The 20096-nt window shown below is 42.6% G+C and overlaps 1 protein-coding gene across 1 annotated transcript; it reads left to right on the forward strand.

Moving 5' to 3' along the window:
• Positions 1-15229: 15229 nt before the first annotated feature.
• On the forward strand, positions 15230-19038 carry LOC131285588 (tyrosine-protein phosphatase Lar-like). The gene is given in 6 exon segments (XM_058314448.1): positions 15230-15382; positions 15632-16444; positions 17441-17597; positions 17671-18375; positions 18459-18851; positions 18854-19038. Coding segments are annotated over 6 exon segments (2406 nt in total).
• The last annotated feature ends 1058 nt before the right edge of the window (positions 19039-20096 follow it).

The raw sequence follows: 20096 nt of genomic DNA on the forward strand, positions 1-20096 counted from the left end.
GTACTTCTTCTGTCTGCTCTCAACACAATCTTTAAACTAGCCATAAATCTCGGCTGTGATTAATTGGAATTGCTAATTTTACTGCAAGTCTCTGGTGGCCCTAGCAAGCCGGAAATGAATCATTACTAAACAATCGTGTTGGTCACTTTCTTTAAAAAAATACCTACCCCGTGGAAAGAAAAACAACATCCACTGGAGTTTTACCACGAAGACTACAGTTACTCAAATCCCTCCGGGGAAAGCGATGAAAAAACACTTCTCAGCCAGCGGTTGTCTCCAACGACATGGAGGCGGCCTCTTCTACTGCTTCTTTAAATAAATAATGTTTTAAAAAAGTGTGTTCCCTATCAAATAAATTTCCAATATCTTCCTCCAAGGGGGTTTCCCTTCGCCAAGACGGTTAATCTTTGGCCGACGCGTTCGTCCCTTTAGGTCCTGCGTTAGATCTGCAACGGAACACTGTTGGGCGATCATCTTACGGCAGTTTGTGTTTTTCCTTCACCGTTGCTTCGTTCATTTTAATCATTAGCCGCTCGAGGAGGGGTTACACCGAGGGCCCCGAAAGTTCATCGCTGGAGGTGATATTTTTAATTTCCACCAGGGCCCAACTCCTTGCGATCTCGCTCGCTCCTCGTCCCGGGAACTTTATCGTTCGGAAACGGCAAGCAGCGACGCGGTTAATTCTTTATGCTTTTATGTTACGGAAGCGAAACGAAGAGTGCGTGTTTTTTAAACCACACTGGCCGTAAGGGAGCTGGCCCGTGGCTCGTGGCAACCGTGATGGTGGTAGCTTAACAGCTTCTTCTGCCGGGGACAGTTGTAAGATGGAAGATGTTGTTTGGCCACTGCCAGTTGAAAGGGAACCAACCGTCGGCCCCCTTTGGCCGTAACGAGGAGGAACTTTTTCTCCGCTATCTGGATTGGACTGGGGTGGCCATATTTTGCCTTTTGTTTTTTCTTGAAGATGTATGTTTTTTTTTCGCTTCGTCGTTCTCGCCTTTTTTGGCACGTGGATATTTTAAGACTCGAGAAGAAGTTCGATGAAGTGGCATAAAAAAGACGTGGTTCCTCCTGGCAACCTCTTCTCGGAACGCAGGGACTCTGCTCCAGAGGGTTTCCCAACTAAATATATACGTACGAAAAACCCATCCCAACGGGAGGGAGCTGGGATTTTCCTTCGCTTTGTTTTTCTTCCGAGAACGAGTGTCTTTCCGTTCGACGCACGCCGTGAGAGACGCCAAGTGCGAGTTAATTTGTGCACCATTAAAAGACCCGACGGCTCGGGAGGGGCACGCGTTGCCACGGGAGCGGACCCTTTAGGGGGCAATGAATGCGTGGCTGAGGACGGGTGTGTTTTCCTTCATCGGTGTTTTTCACTTTTTAATAGGATTAACGCGTTAATATTTAATAATAACTGCACCGATGAGTGCCGTACGTTTCGGTGCTCCACGCTGAGTTTTGCTGAATGATTAAGGAAAGTGTACTAACTTACGAGGTATATTTTTTGGGCCAGTTTATAGAAAGGTGTTGCTATACGGTTCCTTGGGGAATTATTAAGTCTTATATGTTGTAATGTATATTGTAAATTTATTCGCTTGTAAAAGAACGTATGAGAAACGTTTTAAGTCCCGTCCCATCTTGCAGCCATTTTGATTTCTGAATACATTTAAATGCACTCCCGCTTCGGTGTAATATAAAAAAAGAGGCAATCAATAACATACCCCACGAAAACCCTCTCGTATGCGAATTTCCCAACTGCCGGACAGCACTTTTCCGGTGCCGTCGAAAATCGACAATTCAACCAAATCCCTTTCTACCGCTCGAACGATCCCTTTTTTTTTCGTTCACATTTTCTGTCGCTGACGGCCGAACATGTCCATGGCAAATGAAAATTTATGCGTTGGCTGGACCTAAACGGTACACCGAAAAAGGTGGGGGTTGATAGGGAGAGGGTGCCACGGTGCGAAGAAAAAACCAAACAGGAAAAGAAAACGCACCCCGTGGTGATGCAACGCCGAGGGGTGGCACTGTACTGCAACGGTGGAATCGAAAGGACAAAATTAAGGGGTTGGACTTGCTGAATGTTGTTGCCGAAACCCGTTCTTGTGTGTTGGTGAGCCTTTACGGCGTCCATTAGGAATTCATCTTGCTCCGTAGCGTGGCAACAAAAGGGGTTTTACCGGACTGGACTTCCGTTTTCCCGGGCGGGCAATGTGAGGGATGTTGCATCAAAGATGGCTGGCCAGGGTTAGGGATGGTTGTGTTTGGCGCGATTTCGAAGGGAGTTCTTTCCCTGCAGCAAGAGGTTTCCCATTCACACAATTTGAGTATAAAAGTACAGTTGCGTCAGACGCAAGCATACGAAGAAATCGTGAGTCACAGCCACTAGGAAATCCCTTCTTTTCTGGTAATATAGAAAAGCAAAAGGAAGGAGTGTGTTATCAAACCCAATCTAAGGCGAATAGACATTCCAAATACACAATCCCGCTGTTTTTAATCAGTTTGTCCACCATCATAGGCAACTTAAGGCGCCATTAGTGGCACCGTAATGACAACTCGATGTCATTAAACGATGATTGACACACTGCTGGCGGTCCTGCTGGAAAGATTGCGTTGGAAAACCGTGAAGATAGAAAAATTAGCCCAGCTTTTGACAAACCTGCTGGAGAAGACCAGCTGCTCCAGGGATCTGCGCCAGGTAAGCTCATCCCGGATGCGTTGGCGTTTTGGTTTTTTGCATCTTTTTGCCAACCAAAGGCAAACATTTTCCGCTTTTGTAGTGATCTTGTTTTTTTCGCGCTTTTTCTCCTCCAGCGTTCTCAAGTGCTGCTAGCGGCTTGTGATGGAACTGAAATTAAAAGAACGAAAAACAAGTGAAAAAAAGGTACCAGCACTCGGTCGTGGCCAAGCGAAGCGAAAATCACCATCGACCGCCGACGGGGCACTCATTAATCATTTAATTACGAGCTCCATCTTTTGCCGGCTCCCCGGTTTTCCTTCTTTTTTCTACCTTTTGATGATTCACTTTCATCCTGCCTTTCTTTGTTTTATATTTAAATATGTTCTTTCTCTATCACTTAGCGCTATCAACGGCGAATGGAAAACACTTGGAGCAAGCCTACTGGAAAGAAAAAAAAACTTTCCCTCAAACGATTTTCCAGAGCCCCTCATTTTCTTCCCATTGCGCTTATGCTGATTCGTCGTTTCGTTCGAGTTATTTCTCACGTTGATCTCGCCCTCCCCCGGCTCGTGCGTCAATTAAGCTCCACGAAGCTCAACCTAGCCGCAACCACGGGACGGAAAGAAAATGTTGGAAAATCAAATTTTTGATGTTTTAATTAGCGCAACTTTCTGCGCTCCTTTTCCGCGCATTTTTCCCGCAAGGACAATTGCCACCGGGTCACCAGGTTGTGTGATGTTTACGACAAAAGCGGAACTTCGTGTCCTTCACCGAAGGTATTATCTTTCATCTAATCAGCAGATTGCAGGAAGCGGTTTTTCCATCCGAGGATCCTGTTTCTTTCGTTTGTTTTGAACCATAGCTTACTCTAGAAAATAATGCCACAAGTAAAATAGTTTTTGAAAACGTAAGACAAACCAAAAAAGTTTGCAACTTTCAAAACAGGCTATAAAAAATATACAAACGAGACCAAAGAATGGCAAACATTATTCAAAACCTTCTCCAAATCCTTCTCCCTTTGCTTATCCCCGCAGTTTAATGCCCTCTTTCCATCTAATGGGATTGAAAGATGTTAAAAAAAACGAACTCGGACGCAATGCTGATGATGACAGCGAAAATATTTTCAATTAATGAGCCAATGATTAATGACGACGCGCTGGATTTCGGCGGGGTGCGATAATGGAGAAATGAATTTTCATTAATTTAGTTATTCACGGTGGACGCTTGTCTGTTCCGATCGGACGAACAGGAGGGAAATTAAATCACCCGTCGCCGGATTAGATTACCTGTTTTTTGGTCGATTATTGAGAGTGTAAAAATAGGTCGGTGATGTTTGACTTAAGAAACATTTTACATCATAGTGCGAAAATCGTTTTCCAAACGATTAAACAACTTGCAAGGAATGTTTGTAGCAGGAGATATGCATTTACACTGAACTGATAAAAGCTAAACTTAAACCAGTATTGGTCACATTGCCATACAGGAATGTATATAAAACAGGTTCGGAAACCAAAATTCTTGTCACTACACCCTTCATTCAATTCTTATTTAATTTCGGATTTGTGTGCCCACTCCCACACACGTGTCAATCCAACCTTTCCCGCCTGTGTTTTCTGTTGGAAAGGATGGTAAGGGATGGTAGAGAATGCGTTTCCATTATCGAGCTCCTACACGCAGCCCTGGGATTGCCTCACCTCAAGGAAAAACTTCGATCCTAACGGTCCACCTTCCAGATGGCTCATCTGTACTGCGAAAGGAGTTAGCTGATGCTGCAATCGATTGCGCAAAAAAAAAGAAGGTAGTCGATGAAGTGTGGAATGATTCCCGAGTGTGCGTGTGGGGATGTTTGTTGCGTACGGTAAGTCCTCGTCCCAGTCAAACACTGCTTCACGTGGGTGAACCTTGGGCAAGCGACAGAGACTTTGATTGATTGGCGGAAGATAAAAGGCATCATTCTTTTCAATTTTTCTTCCATCCCCAAACGTGGTGCTATAAGGACGTAAGCCGTAAGCCTTCCCTGTTCCGGGGCAGTACGAGCCGGGAAAGAAGGCTATAGCCCTCACGTGCGGGCGCAAAATGGCGTAACTCTTTTCGGGGCCGGTCGCCGGCGGGAGTTTTCCTTTCGTGCGCTTCCTTTTCCGGTTGATCGACTTGATTCAACACTCGATCAAGGTGGGCGACGTTTGACGAGCCTCCCATTTCATCCCACCTTGCCGGGTGAGTTCCGGTTCGATAAGACTCCCCTGGAGCAGTTGGAGGAGGGATTTGTGCTTGCTGACGTGCTTCGAGCCGGTCAAAGGATTCGGAATGCTTGCCTTTCACTACACTTTTCTCCCTTCTCGAGGCAAACTAATCTCGACGTTCCGTTTTCCTCGCAAGATGGTAGAAACTGACGGCCATCGACATTCGCACCGGGAACGAACGGATGATGAATCATTTCGAGCCGATTCGGTCGGCTCAATCGCTTGACATGTGGGATGGATGGCAAAAGGCGGCAAAAGGGTGGGATGAGCGTCCTACATCGTTCTCCATCAGCCCGGGTTTTGTGCGTTTGTTGTTGCATTATCGTACATTATTGCGTTTACTCTTCCATCAGTCAAAACTTTCTCACCATCCTGTGCTAAGGGGCATTCGTAGGTGTACGTTAATGCAGGAGAGTAGTTGTGGTGGTGTTTGTAGAGATGTATTATGTGTTTATTTACGAGAGTTCGGCTCATCATCTTGAATTACGTTGTTTAGTAACCCTTACGTAAAAGTAGAACTCAAAACAGACGTGCTATGTTAGGAAGAAGTAGGAACACATCACAAAATGGAGGAAAATGAAGAGAAAATAATAAACATAACATACATAAAACATGTTTGTTAATTGAAAAAAAGACATTTTACTTCGTCCTGCATTGCAGAGTGCTATCTTTCGGGAGAAAATAGGTTCGAAAAATTGCCAAAAATTCACTCAAAATGTTAAAACGAAACTCGTCCATCATCGGGAAGAGTTTCCTTCATCGTTTTGCACCATTATTCCACACAAGGGACGGCATACCAGCATCTGACAAACGGATTACCGATTGTAAGCGGAGCCACATCCTTCACCCATCCTTCAACCGGCCTTTGACCACGGTGTCGGTTGTTTCACAGGACCTCGCAAGGGAATCGCGGTGAAATGTAAAAGTAAAAAAGACGTATGGGCATATATCGTCGGCGTAGGCGAAGACCGATTATGTCACCCGCTCTCTGGATGCTGGAAATGGATGAGATTCGAATGCGTTAAACACGGCCCAAAACAGTCCACTCGAGTCGGCCGAAACTTCGGAACGGGTAACGTGTGCTTTTTTTTCCCCCGCGGTACTACTTTGTTTTTCGTTCCGCCAGCTGAATGAATGGGTAGTTTTTTACTTTCACTCGGAAAAGTTTCCATTTTCCATGTGCGACCTTCGGCCATCGATCATTCGGGATAGTTGTTTTCGTTGTCTTTTTTCTTTCGTCCTTGGTACAGCACTTTGCAAACCCAGGGGGTGGTGGTGGTTCCTTCTAGGCCTACACCATGGGTGGGTGTCATTTTCGAACGCAATTCGATCCTCTTCAGCGATATTGTCACTTCGTTAGGGCAATGTTTGTTTCGGGAAAATGTCTGCTGGTGCTCGTGTGCGCCAACGTTGTCAGCTCATGAGCGATGAGATAAGGTTGGACGGATCGGGGACCCATGCCGATCCATTCCCATTCAAGACTTAACTCATTCTTTACAGAAAACGATGCAGAAAATGTTTCAGATGAGATATATTCTGCTTTCAAGTCAAAGGAATAAATTAGATTTTCGTACGCTTTTATGTATTTTATATGCTATAGATGTATAACATTTGTATAGCAAGCAAACTTTAAAAGTCAAGAAGAAGCCATCAACCATATGAATCACCCACAAGTACGTATTTATTGCTCCGAAGCACGTGTTCGACGTCAATTAGAAAGCCATCATAAATTTGTGAACGATCGTAAAAGCAGTCAAAGAGGCAGGTTGAAACAAAAAGGTGAACCCAATTAAACCACCCCGAGACGTCCTCGTTGAAACCCCGGACCCGAAAGCGGAAGAAAGTGTCTAGGAAATAAAACATCATCCATCCGGAATAGTGCCGCGAACGAAAAACATCCCTTGCGAAACGGCGAACGGCGAAGAAGAAAGCGAAACTAACCAAGGAACAATTGTATGGGCACGAAAGGAAAAGAACATAAAAAAGCGGCACTGAAAACCAATGTCCATCGTCGACTAATGTGCGGGTTTTTATTATATTGCAGCGCGAAAGCAGATAAAATTGGGCATTCAAAAATTCTAAAGAAAAAGCGAACTCCGTGAAGCCTTCATAATAACCAGAATGGCCGCGCGGCAAAGGCTGCCGGTTTGGCGAAGGATGCTGCGGCTGGAGGAGCCCAGTGGCCCAAAGTGTTCGTAAAGAAAAGCGGTCTGCTGGGGCCTGAGAAGGAGGTGGTGGTGATGGAAGGTGCTGGGCAAGCAAAAGGCGGAAAGAATAGAAATTAAATCAATCTTTTATGAAGCCCCGTGATGTGGCGCATGACGATGATTAAGCGGGTGGCAGTTGGTTTTGTGGCGTTTTTCCTTTTGCTTTTCTTTTCTGTATTTTCTTTTCGGTCTTTCCACCAGCGCCGAGATGAGTAATGATTGAAGCCTAGCGAAGCTGCCACCGCGAAGCCTATTGATGCCACGGTGAGCATCGTTTGCGTCCGGGGGCGACATCCTGCGGCGAGGGAATGATTAAGGATGAACTAATGGTGGCGCTGGAAAGTCTCTGCGGGGAGGGTGGGTGAGACGATGGTTCTTGGACGGTGCGGACCTGCTACAATTAATTTGCTAAAAAACCTATTCTCTTTCTTCCGCATGAAAGATGAAAGAGCGGCTCGGATGGTGTCCTTTCTAGGCCGGTTGGATTGTCTTTTTTCCTTCCCATTCCCATTCAACTAGAAATGTCCTTTCCAACTCTGATGGCGGCCCTCGATGCGTACTTCCCGCTCGTCGGCGCGTGTCCCCGTCGATGAGTTTTTCCACCACATTCCGAGGCTCATTCCACGCCGGCACCTTGTCGTTGCGGTTCGAACTCCTTAAGGGCGCTAATAAATTAAACCACCTTCCAGGGAGGACAATCGGAATGGGAAAAAAACAAAAGTCAAAAGAGGCTCGTCGATCGAAGGTCGGTGCCGCGAGACTAGCGGCCGCCCCGCGGTGAAAACCAATAAAATGCAATCTTTTACCTTTCTCCTCCTTCGGGCGGTTTGACCTTTTTCGCCCAGCGCAAAGTTTGATCCCGTTTTTCAGACGGCCACATTTACACGAGCCACCTGCTACGAGCACGTTCGTTTATTTCGGCGCTTTTCCTCGAACCATCCACCGAAACGAACGCCGCCTGCGATGCGTTTTGCTGTGTGTTGTTTGTGCAGTTTTTTATACCCGATGCAATCAAGTCCTTCCCGAAGAAGAGATGCGACGTTAAAGTTCGTCCTGAATTGCTCAATTTTCAAAGCGGCCCGGGCCTAACTCATCCTCCCAGCTTTTCTACATCTTCAAACCTCTTGCCGCTAGCGATCGTAAATTTGTTTTGCGTTGAGAAATATTTCCCTTCCACGCGAACGTATGTTTGGGTATGTTTGAGACAAGGCAATAAACACGAGCGATTCTAAAACAAAAAAATTACCCAGGAAGGAAAGTAAAATACGAAGCCCGAGCCAACGCAAATAGAAACAAATGAAAATCGGTCAAGAAGAAAAAAACGATCCACCCCGTACAGCTTGCGCAAAGGCCGAGCGAAAGGGCGGCCGGACGCGCTAATGAGCGGCACGCGGCCAATGACGTGCGCCTTTCATCGGCCGGTCATAAGTTTTCGGTTTGCTTACGAATTTCGGTTTTGTTGTGTCTTTTCTCATCGCATGTTTTATGCTCGCTTGGCTCGAGTGTGATAAATCTATCTGCTAGCATTTTAAATCGTACCCGAAATCGTCGAAAATCATGTTTTACAATGTTTTGTAAACATCTTCGAATTGCTTTATTACATTGAACCGGTGGCTTGAGAAATGGTACAAGCAATGGCCATCAAGGATCAGTTTTATTGCATCGACTAGTTTGGTCTCTTTTTTTCCCAACGCTGCCATGTTGGATTTAGACGGCTTCGAGGAAATTTGTTTCGTATTTTGTTGTTGTTTCACTTGAACAATAGAGTGAGTTTGATTCAATAAATTATAAGGTTTAAAGTATGAGTATTGTATCAGAGATAAGTAAGCCACAAGATGTGATTAAACTTAGCAAAAGAATATAAACAAACAATTCTTGTAATTCAAACAAATAAAACTATCTATAAGTATGTAAATAATATGTGCATTCCGTGTAAACATTGAATCGTTGAAGTACTTTCTTCGTTATACACTTTCTTAGAAGAAAAGTTAAAGCATACAGACGTCTCAGCGTACTCAAGCCTTTTTGGTACTTAACACTAGAACTCATTGTTTTGGAATCTTGCCTGAATGCTTTTAGTAGTCACTTTGACCGCTCTCTTTAATACGCTATAACTTCGCAATTTTCTAAAAAATTTCAAGTCTTTAAACGGCTACTTTTTGGTATATTTTTTATACACCTCAGCATTATTCAACCAGCTCGATAAGAGAATTTAACATTTTTGTTTTAGATGTAATTTTTAAGAGAGGCTTGTTTTTTTTAAATATTGAGCCATTTTCAAGACATAAAAATAAAAAATTGCGCTGCAGTCAAAATGACCGCTGTTTGGATTCTAGTGTTAAACATCCCTCACGGTTTTTGCTTGGGGTTTTTATATGTATATGTTGCTTCTTGAAAGGACTCCTTAGCCTTTAACCCAACCAAAAATTCCACACGCTCGCAACCAGCAGCACGATGTATCCAATTTGTACCGTTACTTACCCTTTCGAACCCGAGGATCGTCCCGGGAAACCCTTGAACCTATCAAATGGGTTGTTAAGTATTTTATTTCAGCCATTTCAACCAAATCGAAAGGAAACCCGCGGGAAACCTTACCGAAAGGAAGAAGGAAACAAACGTAGAGGTATTTTTTTACCTTCACCGGGGCACGTGTGAGAATGGCGCGGGCCCGGATGGAAGGTAAGAAAAAGGAAAACAAGCACGACCCGAAAGCGAAAGGATAACGCGTGTCAGTCAATTTAAGACTACCATTTCCCCGCGGTCGAACCCGTTTCGATTCTAAATGATTACATTACTCCCGGGCGGTTCGCTTTCACCGGGGGTCCGCGGAGAACGGGGTTAGAACACTACCACAAAAAAGGGATCACCGAATGAAGCCCCGAAACCGTACGATCGAAGAATTCGAAAGGAGGATGCACAACATAAAACACAAAGGAAAAAGAAAATCGACGAACCAAACAACCAACTGGAATGATAACTGTTTTATTTTCGAGTTTGATCGAGTGTTGATGAAGAAGTTCCTGCTCGGAAAAGAAAAGGGGTTCCTTTATGGAGCTCGACGGGCCATTTACACCACTTGTGGTTTCCTTTTAACCCTCCGTCTCTTCCCTGCCCGCAGGAGAAAGGTAATCCCAGCCAGGTGATGGTGATCCGTTTCCGTTAGGCCACCGTTATGATCGGGAAAAACTCGCGCCACCAGCAGGGCTTCGAGTGGCTCTAGCCCTTTCACCGTGGATCGTGTTTCACCGCGGGGTCGCTCAAGGGCGTCTTCTTCAGCACTCCGTGACAGCGAGTCCTCAGCATGCTTTCGGAAGGATTCCCCGCCGGTTTTATTGGTTTTCGTAAGGGCATTCCGCCGCGGTAGGCGCGGTTCGGAGAACATATGTTTGTTTACGATTTCGTTTTTGATGTTTTATACTTTTTTATATTCATTGTCTTAGAATGAAGGACTTTATATTTACATTGACAATTTTTAAGCAGGAAAATTTAAATGAATCTTAACGTTTACGTATTTCCAAAGACCTAAGTATCTAATACACATATTTTCTTGGCTTCTAAAAGACAAGGATCCTGCAGTAAAGGAAACAAAACGGAACAAAATTTCTTTTCTTATTATGTGTTACCACTTCATTCCGAACAACAGTTCAAGAGGCCTTTCCGATTCAGCGGCAAGCACTCGAAGCCCGCACCATACTGTTTATGCTACGAACCTTCATCTTAGCAATCCCGAGTGCCGTACTTTTCTTTCCGAGTGGAGCGATTCGTTGTTCACTTCATTAATTGAGTCGCACCGCCATCTCTAGGCCAGCCCGCATCGTCCGAGCCCTTATCACCCTCCAGCACGGTGACCACTTCCGGTGGGTGGGCTCAAACTTTTGATGCTCGTGATGAAGCACTTGCACTTGAAAGGAATACTTATTGGAATACGCTCGGCGAAAGACGATCGTGATCAAAAACCGTTACACCGAACAGGGGCCAATCGGTAGGATGAGAAGAGAAAGGAGGACCTTCGCTGAGAGGATTACACCGTGTTTCTTTTCGGTACGAAATTGTGTAAATTCCTTTTGTCACTCCCGGCTCCAGGGATCGTGGTTAATTTTATTACCGCTAAATAGACGATAGGCACGAATGGTGGCGGTTCATAAAAGAAAGCTAAAATACTACTTTTTTTGGTTAACGATTTTTGCCTCTTTGCATACTTATTCATAAAACGAACTTCCCTTTGAAATCTGTCCAGGCAGGTTGATTCATTAAGACACACCGTGCCAGCAACTCTCTCCTAGTAACGTTCATAGCAACGTGTCCTTTTTGAATGCTGCTCCCATGCGACTAGATCGTTTGCAGGCTGAGTTTTTTTTCATTGCCCTTTTGTTCACCAACAATTAATACTTATCTTTGATTCTTACTCTCTTTTTATGCTCTTGAAGTTTCATTTTTATGGCGGACGTTCAGTTAGCAATGCAAGACATTAAGAAAAAATCAAAAAAGAAACAAAGCACCTCTAGAAGGTGATGTTGGTGCATCTGTACCAGTGGAGGTTCGAAGGAAAAAAGCGCCAGCAGCTCCTGGGGCGGAACCGATCTTCAAAGAAACTCCCTGAAAATGGAAATTAAAAATTAAATCATAATAACAGGAGCAAATGATAGAATCGGGCAGGAATCGTGAGGTCTTCCCTCAGCCGCGGTGAATATGATGAGGAGCTAGCAGACAAAAAGTAGGAGCCACGGATGCCACGGGGAACAAAAGGTACCAACAAAGAGATCCTTTTGGTCCACCGCGAGTGGCATGGAATTGTTGCTTCCAAGTGGTGAACCTGACACACAAAAGCTTCTTCGTAAGGGAGTTTTTCTGAATCCTAATAATTGATTAGTTGTCACGAAAAGCGACTCGTTTCACTTTTTCAAGCAAGCACTTGCATTGTCGTATGCACAAATGCACTTTTTTGTTTCTGATAGCCGTGCTACTGAGCAACTAAATTAACACCAGAATTACGTGGATTTGGGTGGGCGTAGCTCTAAAGCGAACAGTCAAATGACAAGTGGTTGTTTCGTGAACAAAATCGTGAATAATATATGCTAAATATTTTGTTAAAGAATAAATTATGTTTTTGGAGTAAAACCAAATCATTTTAAAGTTCAATATTACAGTTCATAGAAGGATATTTGATAAAATTTAATAATAGAATGACAAATAACTGCATCCGTATTCCTCTAGCGAGTATTACCTGAAATTAATTTATAAGAACTTGCTATAATCCTTTCGTGACTATTTGTTGTTTTCTGAAAATCTTTGCAAATAACAAAAGGTACTTTTTGGATAAAAACTAAAAAAATAATAAAACAAAGTTATATTTAGCTTTTTAATTTTGTTTATAGTCTTACTATTGAACCTGTCGAAATGGCTGATCCTAACAGCGTCGTTTAAAACATAATTTAACGTTAATATCTAAAGAAATTTGTTGCTTTCGACTTCATACGAATGAATATTCTTCAGGGCGAAAGGCAAGCGATCGCTTATCGACCCATGTAGATCAAGTTGTATTAGTGTGTGAGGAAAGGGTTTATGTTATTTTCTTTTTTTCGGAAAGCAGGACCCAACTGGTGTTGTTCACAAGCGCAAGCTGAGATTGAATGTATGATTCATTGTGTTGCTTGATAATAGGCACTTGTATTTGTGTGTGATTTTTTTTTAAATGCGCATATAGCTGCACAGAATTCAAACAGCTGCGACTGAACGATTAGATTCGCGCCGATATAAAGGTGTGAAAGAGAAAACACTATGCGGTGATTTGTTCCGTTATCCTACATGTTGTCCTGCAGCTCCTTGAATTCGAAAACGAGTTTCTAGACGGTGTTAATATGTTTTACCCCGGTTCGGTATCATGAAACAAAACCCATGAAAATATTCGCAATATGGTCAAATTGTCATTATGAGTTAGCCTAGTTTTTTTGAGGCCAGGTACATGGCATGGGACATTTTTGAGTTTTTCTCTCAACTACTTTGAAGGCAAGATTCATTTGATCTGTTTTGGAAATATTTGAAGTCTACAAACTGAAACTGACTTGTATGGCTTCTTTAAGACTCGTGTAACGTGTGGTCAACCTAAAATGTAATCTGATGTGACCAAATAAGGCTATAACTAACGATGTATTGAGAGTGCTGGTTAGATTTTTTAGTTTAGCCACAACGTGGTTTGCGTGTATCAAATCAGATAACAGCACGAATAATTTTGTTTCGATTTGTTTGGTTTTTTATGTTGATATTTCTTCTTTTCACATGGTTGATAATACCATATGACGTTGTGTAGGTTTATGACTCATTTTTGCAGTATGCACTGAGCAAAATAATCTGAATGTTTGATTCGTTAACTTACCAACACTGTGTGTTTGGCTACATTTTTATCACTAGAACAGCAGCAGATATCAGCACGAATAATTTTGTTTCGATTTATTTGGTTTTTTTTGTTGATGTTCCTTCTTCTCACATGGTTGATAATACCATATGACCTTGTGTAGGTTTATGACTCATTTTTGCAGTACACACTGAACAAAAAAATCTGAATGTTTGATTCGCTAACTTACCAACACTGTGTGTTTGGCTACATTTTTGTCACTGGTACCATCCAAGCAGCTCTTGTGGCTGCTCTGGTAGCTCCGAATCACAAAAAGTTTTTTAGGTGAAGCGTTTGTGTTGACTTTTTGCATGACTTTTACATATTTATTGGAATTGCAGATGACCACTACCCTGAACAAATCCTATATTGCCCAATGACATATTGGTGACAGTCTTTCGCGGACCACGATTATAGCCGGTAGTTTTTCGTTCTCCGAACGTCTGGTTACTCTGCTGACGTAAGCAAGAAATGGTGATTTTATCAGTTCTGAAAAAAATATAACGTTATGAGACTTCTAAAACGTTTATCCAAAACATTTCAATATGATTTCGCAGGCCATTGATCCGTATGCGTATTGGATTGCAATGACACTTTCTCGATCAATCGGTACGAGATTCGTCTTCCAAGTGCCAGTTTTTCACCTTGTAATGTGAAGTCAGTGATAGCGCGGCAATACATGGTGTAAAGCTATATGGAACTGTCTTATAACGCCAATGAGTGATGGATTAATTGAAAATACGTTTATTGATGGGTCGCTGATACAGGATTCGTCTGATGCTGACTATCGCGACAAAACGTATATGAAGGTGTGAAAATCACTGCCGGAATCGTTTAACACCCTACTTCGATCGATATCACTTAAGCAGCGGATTTCCATGCGCCTATAGTGTGTTGTTGTCTTGTCAAACCAACACAGTTATCTCAAGCATAGTATTTATTATTTATTTGAAAGAGTGTTATTGACATAAGTGAAATGATATTTTAATAGTAGACCTTAACACTTTTCCTTTCTATATACAAAACCCTTTCATTCTCATTCCATTTCGCACTGTACCATCTCTAGCATTTCAAAGCTCCAGTTACCGAGGTAAATCACTGATCTACTTTGATGAAACTTATGCCTTAGTGAAGAGTGAACCGTGATCGATTCGAGCTCTTAGTATTTTTGTGAATTTGTTCGCGCGTCTAGTGATAATAAGCAGTTGGGATGAAGTTCAAAACCATTTTCCACCTGTGGCTGGGAGTCTTGTGCTTGGTGATGCAAAATGCGTGCGCCGGAAAGTCTGCTACCACGCCTTTCGTTGTGCCTAATAAAACTGAAAAGCCTATCGAAATTGACAAAAATGCATCATACACTTGTAGTGATGTTAACGTTGCAATCGACTTTAAAGGAGGAAAAATAAATGTGGCAGAATGGAAGCAAGAAGAAGAATGTACCAAAGATACAAATTGCATGTACACCATCGAAATTAAATTTCACATCTTGGATAGAACAAGTAACACTTATGTCCCAACGAACATCACCAACTCACAAATTAAAAATCTTCACACGTATACGTTGCCAGTGGATCGATGTAAAATTGTACAACTAAAAGTATGTAAAACAGACATGGCTCTACAAACGTGTGTGTGCGGAATATGGGAACCAGCCATTGTTGACTTAGAAGTATCAAAAAAAGATGCATATTATATTATCCAGTGGAAGATGAAACCCGACTGTAAACCAAATAGTTACTTCATCGTTAAACATGGTTCAAGCATAGTAAATACTACGGATACTTCCGTCATTTTCAACATCTTGATACCATGCAAAGTGTACCATTTTGGCATAGAAGAAATTAGAAGCTATAACATCACAGTACGGAAAGCATTCCAACTGATTACATATCCTGAAACATCCATATCAAAATGTGCTGTGCATGTCTCATCTGTAAACACAGAGGTTGCGTCGGAACAAGGGCTATGGAAAACCAAAATTTTAAATACCTTGGATTCGTCTAAGCAAGGCCGTAGGGAAAATGAATCTATCAAGTGTAGCATGGTAGACGTGAATAATATTACCAGAACTTGTAAATCCAATAAAGCCGCAACCACTCGACCGTCAAAGTGTTTGGGACCTCAATGTACTCTACCTCCAGTGTGTCCGGTTCGGGCAGATAATTCCTTGGACACCAACGTCAGACCCCAAACCATTGGCCCGGTACGTGACCTACGATCAAATACAAGCCTGGATAAAACCGTCCTACTGAGTTGGAGGCCTCCGACAGAGGGACATAAATGTATCAAAGAATACCTCATCACGTGGGGATCCGAAAGTAAAACGATTCCTGCACCGAGCACGTTTTACTATGTGAATAATCTGGAACCTTGTATGCGCTACAATTTCACGGTGAACACGATCGACCAAAGCAATGATAAAGGCACACCGGCAACCATCGAGGACACTGTGCGTGAAGAGAATCAACTTTCCGAGGTGACGGAATTGGAGCTGAACGAGGTGGAACCACGCTCCTTGACTGTCAAGTGGAAAGCTCCCGTCAATGGGACATACTGTGTGGGATCGTACCGATTGGCAGCGTGGTACAACGATCCTCAAACCGGCGAGCCGATAACGGTCTTCTCGAACACCACCGACGATCAGCATGTCACCTTTGGCGAGGTGATAGCTTGCATGACCTACACGGTACAAGTGATACCGATATCTTTCAGCAACAAGGATGGCAGGAATGATATTGGCTCGCTGAAAACGAACGAACGAACGATTCTTTCTTACCACATAGAACCGATTCGGGCGTTGTCGATCAAGGCTCGCAGTTTTCAACTTTCCATCCAACTGCTCGGCGAGAATAATAACAACTGTTTACTGGTCAGCGTGCGTTTTAACTGCAGCAAGGATGGTGAAGTTGATCCAGAGTCTCAGGTAATATATAAAACATTGTTCTTTGAGTTCAGGGCGAGTGACGATTTTTTTCAACAAAACGGAACAAATTGTTTCTCATCTTTGCGTACCAATATTAAAAAAAAAATGTCAGCTCTGGAAAGGCTATTGTGGTTGGTATCATAAAGCAGAAAAAAACAAGTAGTTACTAAACGCTACGATAAAAAGCTATGCGAAAAGTCGAATGGCCATCGTAATTTTATTTTGCACCGAAGGATGTGCAAAGGATTTTATTCAGTCGATAAATGTTGCGGAGAGTTCAGTTCAATTCAGAACAGTTTACAGGGATTTTTAACAGATATGACAAGCTTAAACAGGTTGACTGTTTCTAATGAGAATGGTAAAACCGGATATGCAGGCTGTATAATTGTATCAAATCGATCAACTTCGATAGGGTATTTTTGAACTTCATTGAGTGGATTTATCTGAATGAAATAAAATGAGTATATGGTTGTTTCTTTTTTATAGATGCAGAGTACGTAAGAAAAATTGTAACCAATCATCCTCCAGTCCAAAACCTTTAATTAATGTTGTTTAAAACTAGCCAATCGATGTTAACGATTTCTTGGTTCTGTAGAGAAGTTTTACGATACTCTTATGGGTGTAGCTGTACCGCCAATGTAGACACCAACCATTTTTTGTATTTAAAGGGAGGCGATTTGCTTTTAGGCTTGCCCTCTTCATAACAAACCGTGCAAACTAGAATCGTGTTTTTCAAAACTCGAAGAAATAAAATTACGGTGACCAACCGATTGATCCCTTGGTTTAACATCGCCGGCATCTAGTAACCCTAAGTAATATTTTAGTAGTAGTAATATTTCCAAAACGAAACACAATAACCCTTTCAGTGCTATTAAAATTATTTCATTTTCGGTACCCTAAGATGACTAAAATTTATTTAATTTTACTGCACAAATTCGTCACGCAGGTTGAAGTATCTTTATTCAATTTATTGTTCTGTGAACTGCCCTTTTATAGATTGTTAGAGAGTTCGTTATAAGCGGTAATGAGAGCTTCGAAGGCATCGTTGAACCTTTGGTGCCCTTTACGTCGTACGAATGCACTGCCCAAATCCAGAATATTGCTGGTTGGTCTGATGCAACCCCTGCTTATGTGTTTCATACGGCAGAAGATGGTAACTTTTTTTTTTGATAGTAGAACGTCCGATGGTGTGTACTAAAAACCTTTGAAAACGTATTTCTTTTCAGTTCCCGAAAGCCCCAGATCTCTGAAGCTCGTTGGTGATCGTGATTCGATCGCAGTCGCATGGAAAGCACCCACCGTGAAGAATGGAGTCGTTGTAAGATACAGAATTCACGTGCGTATGGTCGAGCAAAAGTATCCCATTCCGAAGATCTGCGATCCGTTTGAGGAGTACAACGAAACCGTTGACTTGCGTGATGAAGTTGAGCCAGAGGAGTCGCGCAGTTGGGACGGAGATGAGTTTGAGTACACGATCTCCAGATTGAGTTCGTTCACGCTGTACACCGTGCAGGTTGCGGCAGCGACTGGGGCAGGCGTTGGTTCGTACACCGAGCCGCAGGATGTGATCACCCTTCCCAGTGTACCGGAAGCCGTGCAGAACTTTGCCATAGAGGAAATAGAGGGCCCAGAGCTGAACCAGACGTACCGATCGGCGGTGAAACTTTCCTGGCAACTTCCATGTCGATTGCATGGGAATCTGACCCGTTTCGTTGGCCGATTGTATGGTACGCGGGAAGAGGATGGATCTCCGCCACATGAACTGACGTGGAATGTTGGGGTTCAAGCGGATGAGATTAATAACAAGTACTCGTACGTCGAAGATCGACTCAAGCCCGAATACAACTATACGGTTTCGATAAGCGTAGTAGTGGCCAATGTTGCTGAACAGAGTCCAGAAACAACTATTTCCTTTCAATCTCCGGCCGGAAGTGAGTATGCTTATGTATGGGAGTAATTTTTATTTGCACTCACTTTGTATTTGTACTTGCTTTACAACAATTGTTTTTTACAGTTCCCACTATCAATCAGACGGAAGATTTGCTCAATGTGAATGTTCTCGATGCGCCCAACCCGACCAACACCGCCAGGATAGTTCTAGGAAAGATAAATCTTACATCAGATATCGGTAGTATTCGCTACATGGCTTTGCTGATATCGGAACGGGGTTGTCGAGAAGATCCCGAACCTAGAACTGGTTTAATGAACATCACCGGAGATATCCAGTGGCCAGAAACCCTAGATTGGCATCGGGTGAGCAACATGCATTGCGTTGAACAATACCAGACGACTCCCGCATTTTGGAACCCAATGAATGCAACATCCAGTACCGACGCCCCAATCGAGTACGTGGTTGGCACGGAGCAGTGCAAAGATGGCAAGACATATTGCAACGGTCCACTGAAACCGAGTACGCGTTGATTGTGAGAGTTTTCTCAAACAGCAGCTTCAGCGATACTTCCTTGCGGTCCTTCCGTACAGCGAGTCTGTACTGCGAGTCTATTCAGCTGGGATTGATCATAAACACGGTCGCCGCATCTTTAGGGTTGGCCTTCATCGGTTTGCTTGTGTTGTTAATACTTTGTTGGTATTAACAATATTTCTGTTTTAAAATTGTCAGTGGAACTTTCATTCTTAATTTATTTTATTTATTTATTAAGGTTGCCGTATTGTTAGAACCAACATGCTTCAACTGACTTTTTTGTTCTTAGGGTATTTCCTCCCTTTCATTAGGCCTTATCCCGGGCTTTCTCGGTTAGAACTTTAATTCTTAAGCCGAATATTTCCCTCTGGTTTTGCTTAATAGTTGCATCGATACGGAAAAACAAACCTTTTGAGAATAAAATAAACCAAATCAGTTAGAAACTTTCTATATCAGCATAAAACATATGTATGCCGAAGATAGAGCTAAGTAGATACAGATAGAGATAGAGCTAACAAAAATATGGAACCGTTTATACATACCGTTATGTGTTATCGCTGCTGGCGACTAAAACCTAGGAGCGTTCAAAAAAGGCTCGTTGTACCAATTTATGAAATTAGTCAATTGAAAGATTCAATTGCACAGATGCGGAAATGGTTAGTTAAATAAATCATACATTTCTTCTACTAAATATTATGAATCCAGCCGTTTAAGAAGCTCTTATGCTTTAAGTGTGGTATTTGCCACTGAGAAACATTAGCTACACGCTATTAATTATTATTTCACACTTTCGGCAAAGATGATGTGATTTACTAAAAAACATGTTGTATATAATTGAAATAAATGGTAACCTTCAGCTTCATTCAACTATCATGTGTTGGAGTTACGAACGAATAGAATGTGCTGTGCATGGTATCTTCGGTGTTTGCCTTTCCGATCGATTTTTGGCTATGAGCGTCTTCGGGGTTTTGATAAAAGAGATAAGTAGTCGTAACACAGAATGGTTAAACTGAAAATTGGCTAACTCATAATCAAAATTTGACCATATTGCGATTGTTTTGCTTCATGGGTTTTGTTTTATGATGTCGAACCAAGGTAAAAAATACTACAGCCATCTAGAAACACGTTTGAAGAATTCAGGGAGCTGTAACACAACATGTAGGATAACGGAACACATCACCACATAGTGTTTCCCCTTTCACACCTATATATCGGCGCGAATCTAATCGT

This window comes from Anopheles ziemanni, chromosome 3 (assembly GCF_943734765.1).
Source record: "Anopheles ziemanni chromosome 3, idAnoZiCoDA_A2_x.2, whole genome shotgun sequence".
NCBI classification, from domain to species: Eukaryota; Metazoa; Arthropoda; class Insecta; order Diptera; family Culicidae; genus Anopheles; species Anopheles ziemanni.